Source organism: Cannabis sativa, chromosome 9, assembly GCF_029168945.1.
Source record: "Cannabis sativa cultivar Pink pepper isolate KNU-18-1 chromosome 9, ASM2916894v1, whole genome shotgun sequence".
Taxonomy (NCBI): domain Eukaryota; kingdom Viridiplantae; phylum Streptophyta; class Magnoliopsida; order Rosales; family Cannabaceae; genus Cannabis; species Cannabis sativa.
In genome coordinates, this window is record NC_083609.1 from 47,678,478 (window position 1) to 47,693,925 (window position 15,448).

General features: G+C 34.0%; 1 protein-coding gene and 1 long non-coding RNA gene across 3 annotated transcripts; one reads left to right on the plus strand and one right to left on the minus strand.

Annotated features, from left to right (window-relative positions):
• The first annotated feature begins 217 nt into the window (after positions 1-217).
• LOC115723468 (LEAF RUST 10 DISEASE-RESISTANCE LOCUS RECEPTOR-LIKE PROTEIN KINASE-like 1.3) lies at positions 218-14,912 on the plus strand. 2 transcript variants are annotated; one of them, XM_061104049.1, is made up of 5 exons: positions 218-417; positions 826-2,062; positions 13,010-13,039; positions 13,146-13,472; positions 13,660-14,912. In XM_061104049.1, the coding sequence occupies exons 2-5, from the start codon at positions 1,264-1,266 to the stop codon at positions 14,586-14,588; spliced, it is 2,085 nt and encodes a 694-aa protein (XP_060960032.1). In that variant the 5' UTR covers positions 218-417; positions 826-1,263; the 3' UTR covers positions 14,589-14,912. The 2 variants fall into 2 exon arrangements, with proteins under 2 accessions (XP_060960032.1, XP_030508821.2); XM_030652961.2 differs by lacking the exons at positions 218-417; positions 826-2,062 and adding an exon at positions 6,757-8,045.
• On the minus strand, positions 4,362-6,568 carry LOC133030947 (uncharacterized). Its single transcript, XR_009684482.1, has 2 exons — positions 5,174-6,568; positions 4,362-4,884 (listed from the first exon to the last, which is right to left on the minus strand). It is a non-coding gene; the product is annotated as an uncharacterized LOC133030947 (long non-coding RNA).
• Positions 14,913-15,448: the final 536 nt, after the last annotated feature.

The window sequence follows — 15,448 nt, forward strand, 5'->3', positions numbered from 1 at the left end:
AAAAGGTTTAAAAAATCCATACCCCACGTAAATTCTACTAAATAAAATGAAGTTAAGGTATTTTGGTGCAATTATTCCTAATTTAAATGAATGTGATGATTTGTGTGATTATTTAGTAATGGAGACATATTAACGAAAAATGTGCTTAATTAAATTAATTGGTTTTCCAAAACTATTAGGCAATATAAAATGAGGAAACTATTCACTTTCTCTAATTACAATAATGAGCAAAATAGGAAACTAGAGAGGTTGCCTTTTCTTTCATGATACTGCGTATCTGTATCCATCTCTTGAAATTAGAGATATTGTTGTGTGTTGCAAGAATGAAGATATATAGGATATATCTCTAAAAATGTCCCACTCGCACCCTCTGATCGGCTTATACGAGCTGTCTACATGATGGATGGAGTTGGTCAGGTATTCTCGTACACTCTGCTTAGATATTAAGTTCATACTTTGAGCACTAGAGCTCTCTACACGATTAGTAGTGAGTGGAATTTTCCGTCTAAGTCACAGAATCTATTTCACGTGTCACCCAGATAGATGTCACATTATCATGTGTGGAGATTTTGTGAGAAAAAAATAAATGAAATTGATACGTAAGTGTGTAAAATTAATTAATTGGTGTAGCGGTATTAATTTAAAACGTTACTTTAACAGAAAAATAATAAAGGAAAATAACGTTAAACCAATATAACCAGACATATATATGTTGGAGGGAATATACAAATACATATACATAAACATAAACGCACATATAACATATCTATCCTTATAAGGATGGAAAGTCAATGAGTCTGTTTTAAATAAATTGAATATACATAGGGTTATCAGTGACAGTAATCTTAAGGACCATGGTTGACGAAATACTTAATTGTGATTTTAATTTCTTAAATGGAAAGACATAGCTTGGTGACTTACGTGGAAGATTACACGCATATGTGTGAAGCCAAACAACAAATTAAAGTCAAACTCCCAAGAGAACATAACAACAAAAGAGATGGGAGGACAGACCATTAATTGCAAGAAACTGATCATAATAAGTCAAATAAGCACCTAAAATTTCAAACTTTTCCATTATCATCTCAATCACTCTCACTGAATGATACATAATTAACAAAATATTATTCGTTGCCCTTGTCCCCCTCCGAAAATTCTCCTATATGTGCCCTCCTTTGTTTCCCCCACTCTAATAATCATTACTCCTACGGCCTAATTAATCAAACACAATTTTGGTATATTTCTTTAGCCGGCGGCCCAGAAATGATTCACAAACTGTTGTTGATTTCGTTTTGCCTTCACCTCTTGTTGGTATCAAACCTATTTCATCCCAGCTTCAGTTTAGATTTATACTCGGCATGTAGTAACAAGTACCGATGTGGGAGCATCGGCGATGTGGATTTTCCTTTCTGGGGTGATGGCAGGCCTGAATATTGTGGTCACCCTAAACTGAAGCTGGGTTGTCAGGGAAACAATGCCATTATAGAGATTGAAGGAATCAAATACCAGGTTCTAGAGATTGAGAAGGAAACCCCAATCATTAAAATCGCTCGAGTTGATTTCCTGAACAATGGGATTTGTTCGCCACTATATGGGGACACCACTCTGGATAAGGACATCTTCGAATACGCACCAGCCTCAGAAGCCATCACAATATTCTACGGTTGTAATTCTACTGACAACATGTATGGTGGGTTTGATTGTAACCCTGGTGGGAAATCGTTTATATTACCGGGAAATAATACTATGGAAAAGATTGATGCTCATTTCTCATGTCGTTCGAATGTTATTGTGAGGGTGTCTGATCCTGTACAAACTTATGCTGAATTTATGAACTCTACGTTGATTGAAGAGGCTCTGAAAGAAGGCTATCCTGTTTCGTACAAGGTGGAGTTTGCTGGGTGTGAAAACTGTAGGAAATCTGGTGGGGTTTGTGGATACGACTGGGGAGTTAATCGGACCACGTGTTACTGTCAAGGTGATCTATCTCCAGTGCTCAAGGACGTATGTCCCAGCCCACCGGAATCTGGAGACACAAAACTTGGAACACCGCCTAACTCAGGTACGCGTTGATTTTGACTCATTGCTATCTAGTTTTTCATCTGGTTTTCTTTTACTTATTATGATTGTTGTACGTGCCTTAAAAAAACTTCATTTTACAAAAGGATGGATCTGCAAAACAGAAATGTCCTGTGCAAAACTCTTTAGTCATATAACGCTAATAACCTTATCCTTATCATGATAAAAAAAACTTGCTTATAATACTTTAGTAATATTGGTGATCATTAGTAATAAGGTTATACTTATACATAATTATATTAATTGATTCAACTTTTTGTTGAAGAAATAAGAACTTATAATTAAGGATCATAAAACTGTTCTCTCCCATGGATTTAGCTTGTGTAGTTATATCTTTGCTTGGTTATCATACATAGGTTATAGAAAAATTAGATCGATTAATCTTTTTAACTTGAACAATTAGATTAATCCTTTTGTTGACCATATATCTCATCATTATAGAGCAGATTTAGTCTACATAATTACATTTGAAAACAGAGCAATACAAATATATTTGGTTGGATTTTTGCCACTGACATTTGTTTCTAAAAGTTAGGTAAAAACAGTCATCAGGAAAAAAGGAAAGAGTCGGTAAATAAGGCTATTAATAAAATTAGAAAAATAGTTCATGGCCCAGTCTCTTTTTCACTCTTTTTTTTTCTAGCGTGTGAGTGTGACTGTACTCCTATATTTAACCATACCTCAACAATACTTACTTGGTCTTGTTCAAAAAAGAAAAACAATACTAACTTGGTCAATATTTTGTTTCACCAAACAGCAATATTAACTAATATATTTACAATTTATGTTAGTTGCGTCTACTTGCACTCTCTGATTATTACTATTTAATGTGAGAATCTTGAGACTTATATTAGTCTTAGATGTTAGAATAAAGCATTGTTTAGTGACCATTTTGCCTAATTCAAGAACTTGTCTGCCCAGTTAGATAACTTGTCGCTGTCGCCTTTGAATGTAAACGCTTTGAAAAATTAAAAAACTTTTTTATTTAGTATTCCTCGAGATAAATAAGCTCTAATACTTTCTAGTAGATGTTGAACATATTTTAGACTTGTCAACTACTAATTAAGCTGGCCTTAGGCATTTACCTTCTTCTACTAATTAAGATGAGTTTCGTAGTAGTGTAAACGCGCTTGTATTTGCTAATTGTGTTCCCATTATATATGAGACACATATTTTGCCTAAAACAAAATACATATACGTTAAAGTTTTATATTCATATTCAGTTAAAAAAAAAAAAAGCAAAGAAAAGGTTGTATATACAGTATTCGTAATTGATGTACGTAACAATTTTTGGTTTGTTAGACATGCACATTGCGCGTGCAGGGTAGAGTGAACTTTTATATCTGTAACGAAAATATTTCGGGTATTACAGAAACGTTGGGCTGGTGATAAGCGGATCTTGGTCATATTTTAAAGTTGATATCTTTGACTATCTGGTATTTACGCCCACCAAAAACTAGCCTGCTAAATTAGGCCACTCCCGCCAAAGCCCATCCTTGTTCCCTTTTCATAAACCCATTTTGTACCTTTCTTTTCAAAAAAAAAAAAAAAGTAAATTTAGAAAAGTATTGTGGTACTTTGTTAAATTTGTTTTTATAATGTTCTTCGTTTAACAAACAAGAAAAATTTAGAGAATGTTTGTTATTGTTTTCTGTTTTTTTGTTTTTAAAAAATTATTTTTAGAAATAAGAACAAAAAATAATTTTTGAAGTTTTTAAAATACAAGTCATGTTTGATTAGTGTTTTTTAAAAATAATAATTACCAAAAGTGAATTGATTTTTAAAACAGAAAATAACATTTTATTGTTTTCAAAATTCTTGTTTTTTGAAAACTGTTTTGAAAAAATAAGGCGAAACAAGCTAAATTATTTTTCAAAAATAATTTTTTTTTATTTTTAAAATCAAAAAATAATTTTTTAGTTATGATGTGAAACATACACTTATATATTTTAAACAATACAGTCTGCCATTAAGCTACATTATTACCTCACTAAAGTGGTGTAGTGGTTAGCAACATAATTGTTTATGCTGTCACTAAAGTGTGGTGGTTAGCAACACAACAATGGGATGACTTGCATAGAAATTTAATTGATTTTATTTTTTTTTAAAAGAAAAAACGATATGACATTTGAAATATCATTTTGAGAAAGTCAATCCATTTATAGAAAATTACAGAAATACTTTTTCTCAAATATTGAAGTTCCTAGTGCAGATGAGGCCAAGAGAAGTGTTTATTCTTAAAACACTGCCATTTATTCTGAAGCTGAATTGAGAAACAAATATAAAACAGCTAAAAAAAGATAAATTCTCCTGCATCAACTTCCATCAGCCATACTTTTGCTCATTACACAGTATCAACCATTTAAACATCAACAAATTAAGTTCCCCTTAATCTTTTCTTTTGCATCTTACTAATCTTTTCGAAATTATGAGCTGAATATCTCTATCATTTTCCTGTCAAATTTTTCAATCTAGCTAAAAATTAAAAAATAAAGAAATAATACTCTACCTGAATACTGAGTCTTTAGTTAAATCTAGACTCTTACAAAGAGTTAATTGCTCCTAATACATCCCTTCCCCTCTTACTAAGCTGAGAAATGAAAACACTCTTAACTCTAGATTTAATAGCTAACTTAACATGGTTCCTTAGAACTTTGACCAAGCTACAAGCTAAATGAGAAATACAACAATTCTTATTACACCAAATGAAATACATAACATAGCAGCTACAATAATCGCCTTCATAACCATGCCCACCACCCCTGTCTGAGGCAGCTCACACCAAAACCTTCCAAGCCTCCAAATCTGTTGGTCAAGAGAAATTGCCAAATCAACAATGAATACCATCTATGATTAATCTAGAATACACAAACATAGAAAAGATGCTGCTGTGACTCTCAATCTCTACTTCACAAACGGGGCATAAACAAGAAGGAATCACCATAAATTAGCTAAGGTGATTTCGGGTAAGGAGATGATCATTTATAGCTTGCCACATAATGAAGCAATGTTTACAAACAGAAAGCCTATTCCAGATAGCATTTGAATATAAAACCGGGGTAGAATGCAGAAGAGATAAGTAGAAAGTTCTGACCTTAAACCTCTCATTCTTCACAACCTCCATCAACGCAGCTTGATAAACTTATGATATTTTGAAGCTTTGTTAGCTTCCTAAAATACCAGCTTAGCTCACCTTTTCGGACAAAGTTTCCAAACTCCTTGTTCTTTAAATAAATGGCTTGAATCCAACGAGCCTAAAGAAAATCTTGCTTTCTAGAGATGGCCCAAATGAACTCGGCTATTAGAGCAATGTTCCATTTATTTTTCCTTCCCTAAAACCAATACCAACATACTTTTTTTGGTAAACAAACTTGTTCCTAAGAAGTATGGTGAAGTTTACTTCAATTTCCTCTGGGGTGTACAAAGCTTATGAATAGCTGCAATTACTTTATGAGGAATAATAAAAATACTCATTCAATAATTTCTAATCCCGAAGAATTGGATAAGTTGAGCTCGACCTACTAGCCCAATTGTCGAGCTTCTTTTGGATCTTATTTATGATTCCACCATAGCTCTCCACTTTGTAAGTACTGTGGACATTGTCCCACATGAAATAAATGGTAGAGAATTGAGCCATATATAAGAACATGACAGAGATGTATCCCTTGCGGACAAGTAATTCTATCTGATCCGCACCTATACAGATAGTGACCATGTCCACTCTCGCACTTTGTTATAGCAATCCTCTTTAATCTCTCCAAAGAAGACCTGAGATTTAGTTTTGTTGGCTTAGAGCCCTCTTAGCACAAAAGCTGTTAATGGCTGCTTGAACAATTTCTATAGGCTTCAAGTTACCTTTACAAAAAATAAAGGTTGACAAGCTTCAAAGATTTCCACAATAAAATCCAAGCTGCAAATATAGGTTAGAAAAATAGAGAAAAAATAATTTGTTTTTTCTTTTAGTTCTCTCTCCATTTTCGTTATCTTCGATGCAAGCTGATATATGTTACATTGTTTATCGATGATCCTTTCTAGTACACAAACTGCAGCCATTAATCTTTCAAATGCCAAATTTGGAAGTCGAATATCATTCGAACTTGTTTTCCGAGCAATAACAACGTACTAGAATAACCATTTAATTGGGCCGATCAATTACAGAGAAAATTATCTGCTTTTATGAGTCTGAGCTTCTAATTTTGGAGCTTGTTCTGCAAATAACAGTAAATTGAATTTAGCCAGGATTTGTTTTAAATATGACATCTCGTGTCTCTACTTTTTGGTGACAAATCCATAAATTATTTTAATTTATGTCTATAAGCTAGCTAGTACGTCACTATGACCACGCCGTTAGGTCGAGCTTAGCTTTCTTAAGCTGACAAATTAGGACTCTGAAGTTGAACACCTAGGCTTTATTCTTTTGTCTGGTTAAAGAAGGACCTAAGTATGGTGACGCCCATATTTTGGCAGTTGGCACAATCGATAATCTATCTTAATTTACACGTTGTATTTGCAAACGATCGAATTCGTTGGACTATTTGATACTTCTTGCACAAAATGTACCGCACCAGCAGTCAACTACTTTTGTCCTTTCTATTTTGATTAATTTCTTTGCTCCTTCCTTTGGTATGTTTTTTGTTGGTTCTAAAAATACAATAAAAGATTATTTATTTATTATTTCAAGTATAATGATATGGGCTTGGGGTAGAATTTGAATCTTACTCAGCTCACTTCACGACATTTATAAGTGGTGGCTGGCTGGTGTATGTTCAATTCAATTGCCATGTATTATACAAAGAAGTCAAGAGTATTATTCATTTGAAGGCAAATGATGTAATCACGAGGCTGATTTCTTTGACTTTATGACTTTGAAGTTACGGCCGTTTTTAGTTTCATTTTGGTGTGGTTAAACCGAATATGGACAATTGAATTTCGCAATGGAAAACCGAAGGAGATTTTAGACGAGGTCACCTAAACTCAGCTAATGACTTGGCCACATATTAGAAACTTCCACTTTGACAATAATTTTATTAGTAGGTAGGGTAGTTTGTCAAAACTCCATCACTTTCTTATGATGCTCTCATTTGAACAGACCACTAATATTTCATCTCCCTCATCTTTTACATTATCATAATTACAAAGTGATCTGTATCTGTCTTCTTCTCTGTTTCTGAAAATGCTTCCCCATATCGCATCCTCCATCTTCATCATCATAACAATGATATTACGTACCTCTGTATTTGCCCAAGAGTACACGGAATACACAACATGCAACAACACGCTCTTAAACTGTGGAGAAAAATTCAGGAACCTCAGCTATCCTTTCTGGGGAGAAGGCCGACCGGTCTATTGCGGCCACCCAGATTTTGAGCTCAAATGCAGTGGGGATGCACCGGAGATCACAATTGACTCAATTGACTATCGAGTGATTGAAATCATTTGGGATGAACGAAAACTGACAGTTGTTCGGGATGATTACTGGGACAACCTCTGCCCAGATGATCGACAAAACGCAACGTGGAATACCACTTTGTTTCGTTATGGTGTGGGTTCACAAAACCTAACGCTTTACTACGGATGTCCTTCATCTTTACTTACCGAAATGATTAGCGCAAAGCAATTCAGTTGCCCCGGAGATAGAACAGGCGTTACTAATGTATACGCAACGGACTCCATGAGGAGTGCTGTTGCCGATATTCCAAGTTGCGGGGAAGGTGTTGTTCTACGCATTTTGGATTCGGCAGCCAATAAATTAGAGACCCCCAATTTAACTACAGATGATGTGAGTGGTGCCATCGATTTAGGATTTGGAATAGAGTGGAATGCGAATAACAGCTACTGCGAGGAATGTTTAAGGTCTGAGGGAGTGTGTGGAACAGATAATACAACAAGGCAATTCAAATGTTACTGCAAAGATAGAGCTTATAACGCTAGATGTGGATCCGATACTTTTTCTGCTACATCTTCGGGTACGTTCTCATCTTATTCATTAATTCGATCGTATTGCAGTAATCAAATATAAAGATTCTCCTATGAGCTCGGCATAGGAGTTTCAACTTTTTTTGGTAGAAAATTTGTAAGATATTTTTGGGGTAAGTAGTGTAAAGAGATCGTTTCTTCTAGCGCCATTTTTCTTTTAAATTTTTCGAAAGTTAAACAAAACACAACACAAACCTCTCTCAATATTAACAACTGCCAGCTCCACTCTTAGCTGATCTTGTGTATATAACTTGATCAATTGGGTCTGGGATTCCGTACTGTAAGCATACGATATCAACTGATGATCATAAATGAAAATTTCAAAACTTTGAGTTTAAATAAAATAACTTTTATTGGACCATGTAAATGAATAATGAAATCATTAGAATTAGGCAAAAGTAAAAAATTTAATTATCTTAATGACAATTTAATCTATTCTTCTCCTAAAAATTCAATCAAACACATCGTAATTAAGATCATTTTGAACACTGCCCTTAGATATTAACCTGGACAACAACTCCATCATAATTATATATTATGATTAGTTATTTACACGTTTCATATTTTAATAATCAGAAAATATAAGAAACAAGCTATTGTAAGTGTCAACCTTTATAACTGAATCCATTTTCACATGCCATTCGGAAATTCAAACTGGAACAAAGCTTTTTTCACCCTATTTTTGGTAGAAAAGAAAGAAAATAGAAGACACGGAAAATATAGGTAGGGAAAAAAATCTAGAAAAAAAGAGTGAAAAATATTTTTCATTAAGTTGTTAATGTTTGGTATTGAGTTTGATAAAATAGATAAAAAGAAAAATTGTAAATTTATATTATTTATTATTTTAACCATATTCTTAATTTTATTTTAAATGAATAATATTTTAATAAATTTCTATAATCACTTTTAAAAATATATTTTTGTTAACTTGTGTTTGTCTAATTTAGTGGAGAAAATTTTTGAGTAGGGCCCACCAATATTTTTCTCCCTATTTTTCATTTTCTTTTATCTTTTTTGTTTTACCAAACAATCTCAAATTTTGATTACATCCATTTTTTTTCCTCTCACCTTCATTCTCTACCAAACATAAGGTAAAGTTTGAATATTCTTTAAGCTTAAGTTTTAACATTAGGATGAAATATGAAGCATCATGTTTGCACGTTGAAAAAAACTTTTGTATTGAGTTATTTGGGGCTAAACCCCTTATACTTTACTTACTGTAACAACTAGCCCACTATTTTCTTTTTTACTAAACCCGCCAAACTCCATATTTATTTGCATATTTAATTTGTCGTCCATTAAATTCTATTAACATCCTATGTGCCTCTAACTTACTTTGTTGAGGTAATTTTTTTACTGCAATATCACCTAACATTGATGATGTGTCCCATTAAATTAGAAATAAAAAAATATTATAAATTTTAATCTTAATTATTTTTTTTTTCTTTTCTCTTCACATTTCCCTTTTTTTTTTTCATATCTCACCTCTTCTTCTATCTCCACCAACGCAACTCTCTGATATGAAGAAGGTCTGGGTTTGAAGATCTTGTCGCGAATCAATATGTGCAAGCACGCTCTTCCTCGAAAGATTTCTCAAATCCCCTAACTTTCCGTCACCACTACCACCAATTTTTTTTTTTTTTGAGATCCAAATCACATTAAAAAAAAACTAAAATAATAATCAAACCAAACATAAAATCTTCACAAAAACATCACACATTTATAAACATTATATATACCTATATACACATAAAAAAATAAAAAAGAAAAAAAAAATCCAAAAATATCGCAAATCTGGAAAACCATGTTTCATCGATGGGAATAAGATTTGAAATGGAGTAAACCACTCAGATGCCTTTTCTCGTTCTCCTACAACCCCCTCCAAAATAATTAAGTAGCATGGTCAATATTTTTTATAGATGTTTGATAATTTATGTGAGACTCTAAGTATCAAGTTCGGGTTTTATTGGCACGTTGTTGATATCTTGGTGATCAAACAAAACAAGTCCTGAATTCATATATACAAGTCACGGGGTTGCATTAATTTCCCATAAACTATTGCCAAACTCCAATAAATTGTTGCTTAACTATTTGAATAACCGGCCTTCAGGTTAAGTAATGTGTGTATATATATTATTATATTTGCATAATCAAATTCTATATAGCCTTTATCTTGGATATATATAATTATAAGCATATAAATTATATTAATAGTAGATTACATGTATATTATGGAAGCTAATCCCCACTTTTTAATATTTTTTTATATGCTTATTTTCGCCCTTCGAGTTCAAATTGTATTCTTTTCTCTATTAATTTTTTTTAACTTGGGATATTAGTAATGTTTTAAAATTGTTCTTCTGCAACTTCAAATAAATTAATTAGGTCATACTACTCATCGAAGTCACTTTCATTTGGTTCCTAGTGTTCATGGATCGGGTCCCTGAAATTGAATTTTTTGCTTCATCTTAAATAGAAATATTTTATTGCAGAAAATTCAAACCATACGTACAACTTTGAAAAACTCAATATATAATTACATGGAAGTTTTGAAAATAATGAATGAGTAAAAACTTGATTATCTCTTCTCCGCGTAGTTTTCACAATCATGAACAAACCAAAAATTCACCGGTATAAATGTTAATATTCAATACCATATTTCTCCCCAACGACATTCTAGAAGTTCTTAAAACACTCCATAAAAGTAACATTATTTTTTGTTTTGAGAAAGAAAAGTGACATTATATTATTATAATAATAAAATAAAATGGACACGTTTACATGAACTACGACACATTGACAGCAAATCCATATTAAACTTAAGAGAAATGCTAAAAGTATTCGTTAGTATCATATCGGTGTAAAAAAATAGTCTGAATTAAACTTTGATGGCATACATTCACACCAAAATAATTATATATATATGTACGTTGAAAGACAGTCAACCAAAGACACCCAGTCAACTCTCAAGCTCACAACCACTTTCCCGCCAGTCTTCACCCATCACCAATTACCCAATGGCATCTCAACCCTCCATTCCACACTCCACTCCTTCCCAATGCACTCAATACCCATCTCTCCGGTTACCATCGCCGGTTTCCTCTTCTTCTTCTTCTTCTTCCTACTTTCCGGCCATGTCACGGCCTCCGAAGATTCTTCTTCAGACTGCAATACGACCTTCAACTGCGGGCAGGGCCGGCCCTAGGCATAGGCGGGCTAGGCCCGTGCCTAGGGCCCACACTTTCCGGGAGCCCAAAATAAAAAATAAAAAAAAAATATTAGGCTTTTATTTAAGTAAAATTTAAGTGTAATATAAACAACAAATATTTATAGCTTAGTTGGTTGAGGTGGAGGACATAATGTTTAAGGTCATGGGTTCAAATCCCATGACACTCTTTTTTTGATATATTTTTGAGGGCCCCAAAATTTAATTCTTCTTGGGCCCATAAATTTTCAGGGCCGGCCCTGACTGCGGGCCCCTCCGTAACATCTCTTATCCCTTCATCGGCGACGACCTCCCGGAGCGCTGCGGTCTGTCGGAGTTCCCACTCTCCTGCGTGAACATCTTGAACGAGTTGACAATCAACTTGGTCAAATACCGAGTTGTCCAACTCAACTCAATACATCTGATCAGACTCTTTCATTGGCTCGATTAGACCTCTGGAACGAGACCTGCCCCCATGAATTCGTTAACACCACGTTCGAAACCAGCGCATAACGTCGATTTGACAATAATCTATAAGTGCAATACAACTGAGTTTGATGTGACGCCACTAAATCAGTTCCATTTGTGGATTCTTACTTCTTGATCGGACCAGTTCCGTTTGATCTGATTCTGGAGTTATAAAATGCGGTGAGACTATTAGCGTCCCGATTATGGAATCTATAGCGACTAGAGTGTTGCATAATCCATCTTTCCTTGTAGAGGCTTTGATGATGGGCTTTAACGTCAATTATATTGGAGAATAGATAGATTAAATGTGAAAGTATTGAGCCATATATAAGAACATGGGCTACTCCACTCATTGCCAATTGGTTTTGAGATGGAACCTCTTGATTCTTAACAAATTATACTATTCCGAAGAATCCGAAAACCGATGAATGTTCTAAATGCCTTCATTCTAACCAGTGTAGATTTGATTCCAATTCAAACAAATACATTTGTGTCTGTGGGAATAGACCTTATCTGATGCCAGGTACTCTGTTCTTTCGATTAATAGGAATTTTTATTTATTTTTTCAGTTAGTATAACGTAAGATTGACTTCTAAGATGTTTCCCTCCCTACTTTTTGACTATTTGGGTGTGAATTTTGGTGGTCATTGTATGGGAATTTTCAAATTTATCGAGTTCGACATAAAATGGTAGCTATATATGAGTGGCTAAGCCTAATTTGGGCATGCCCATTTGTGTTTGATTTGTAATTTGTCTGCTTTGATAGCACGATATGTATTAGTAACTTAGTGGTATATGTTTGAGAGTTTCCATTTGAATTCATGATACCTTACTAATGTAGTTATTTGACCTTGTCAGTCATACATTAGTGATTAACAATCATTTGATTGTGAAAGAAAAATTTCAATGATTACTTAGTCGAATTTTTGATAATTTTTTAAATCCTAAACTTTTGATATCCATAATTTTACTCCCTTTATCTTGCTTTGGTTGATTGAATCAGCTAAGCTCATCGATATTCTTTCCTTTATTGGGAAATTGTGGCCTTTGGATACTTGTTTATATTTAATTACTTTAAATATGTAACGAGGCCTTTAGGATGCTCGTTAGATATTTATCTTTCAAAGGATAAATGGAAGAAAAATAAATGAGAGACAGAACGAAGTATCTAACTTTTCATCCATCTCTTTCTAGTTTATTTACCTAAAATTCTTCTATATGTAACATATACTACTTGACGCGATTATATATGACTTAACTAACATGTCTTCCGTTTCACAGGATCGAAGGAGCAGACTCCAAAAGTTGTAGGTAATACTTTCATGATTGTATATATCAATTCTACATCACATCACTGCTTTGTGTCTTAATAAAGAAAAAAAAAAATATCTGAGCAATCTTTCTGTTTCAACTGCAGGCCTTTCAATAGCTGGTGCATGCATCCTTGGGATATTTATTGGAGGTTTTGCTTATTACTTCATACAAAGAAGGAAGAGACAAGGGGCTATAACCAAGAGCAAAGACATTTCCGAAACCCCATCAAGCAAGAGCCTCATAAATTCCTCAACTAATTTCTCTCGAAGCACCCCCACTGATTCTTATTCCTTCTCTAAATCTGACATTGAAAAGGGCAGTACGTACTTCGGAACTCAGGTCTTTAGTTACACTGAACTGGAGGAAGCCACTGATAACTTTGACCCTTCCAAAGAACTTGGAGAAGGAGGCTTTGGCACTGTTTACTATGGTATTTAAGATATAACACTCTCAATAAGCCCAATGCCTGCCTACTTTTGAATAATAATTATTATCCAAAATACTAATTGTAATTATTATTTTAAATATTAATTGGTAACTGCATTTTTTTTTCTCTCTTTTTTTTTTTTTTTTTTTTTTTTTTGTAATAATCTTGTAGAGTTTTTCAATTTTTACAGGAAAGCTCGGTGATGGCCGTGAGGTTGCGGTAAAGCGCCTTTATGAAAACAATTTCAAGCGTGTAGAGCAGTTCATGAATGAAGTTGAGATCCTGACTCGTTTAGAACACAAGAACCTTGTGAAGTTGTACGGATGCACTTCAAGACGAAGCAGAGAACTCCTCTTGGTTTACGAATTTATCCCAAATGGTACAGTTGCTGATCATCTTCATGGGAAACAATCAACATCTAGTGTGATGAGTTGGCCAGTTCGGCTTAGCGTAGCCATAGAGACAGCCGATGCTCTAGCCTACCTCCATCGCTCAGACATTATACACCGCGATGTTAAAACCAACAACATTCTCCTCGACAACGAATTCCGAGTGAAAGTGGCCGATTTTGGTCTCTCAAGATTGTTCCCCACTGATGTGACTCATGTCTCAACTGCTCCACAAGGTACTCCTGGCTATGTTGACCCTGAATACTACCAATGCTACCAACTAACAGACAAGAGTGATGTCTATAGCTTTGGAGTTGTGTTGGCTGAGCTTATTTCATCATTACAAGCAGTGGATACCAACCGACACAGGCATGATATCAATTTGGCTAGCATGGCTATTACAAGGATTCAAAATCATGCAGTGAATGAGTTGATTGATCCTTCACTCGGGTTCGACAAAGACTTCACCGTAAGGAAAATGACAACAGCAGTGGCAGAATTGGCCTTTCGGTGTTTGCAGCAGGACAAAGATATGAGGCCATCCATGGATGAAGTGGTGGCTGCTCTGAAAGCAATCAAGAATGAAGCGTTTGTAATACAAAGGGCAGAAGTTGTGGACATTAGATCTGATGATATCGGGCTTTTGAAAAACTTGCCTCCCCCGCTTTCACCAGATTCGGTTGGTAACGACAAATATGGTAGCAACTCTACAACACCAAATTCCTATTAAGATTTCCATCGGTAATGCCTTTCTTTCTTTTATTTTCTTTTTAAAATTTCTCTGTGGGTGGGCTTCAATCAGTAGTAGATTGTAAAAGTATTGTATATTATAATCACAGATCAGATGTCCTTTCACTATATTGGTCTAGATAAGCTTCGTTGTCTTCTGGTTGTTATTAAGTTTTGTTCACTAGTTGGTTGTGCAAATGAAGTAGTGTATATAGTAAATATAGCTTCCAGATATTTCTTCTTGTATTTGCTTTTTATTCATGCACGAGCTTTGGCATTGGACAATGTATACGGAATAAATTTTAGGCTGATTAGGATTTTTGCACTTTGACATGTACCAAATCATTCTCCTTGAACTTTTAAGGTCATTGAAAATGTCCCCTAAACTATTGAGATTGTTGGATTTAAGGACTTTTGTCTAATTTTATTCAATTTTAGTATTTCAATGATTGTTTATGTACTAAAACATGTTCCCCAGACTTTGATATCTACCAAATCATGCCCTTCGAACTTTGACATGCACTAAATTATGCCCCCTGAAATTTCATTCATGTTAGACTTTTTTACTAAAATTAGAAAAAAAAATCCTTAAATCCAACAATCCCAATAATTCAGGGGCATTTTCAATGACTAAAAGTTCAGGGGGCATGATTTGGTACATGTCAAGTCCTAGGAGCAAAAATCCTAATTAGCTTAAATTTTATTTGTATATTGTTCATATTAGATCACTTCAAATGTTTTTTTCCTTATTATTATTAGAACGGCAGACATTGACGAACTAGAATTGTATTCTTAATTATAATTCCAGTTTCCTAATTTGTTTAAAGCTAGACTTTATATGATCTACAATAAATAAGATTT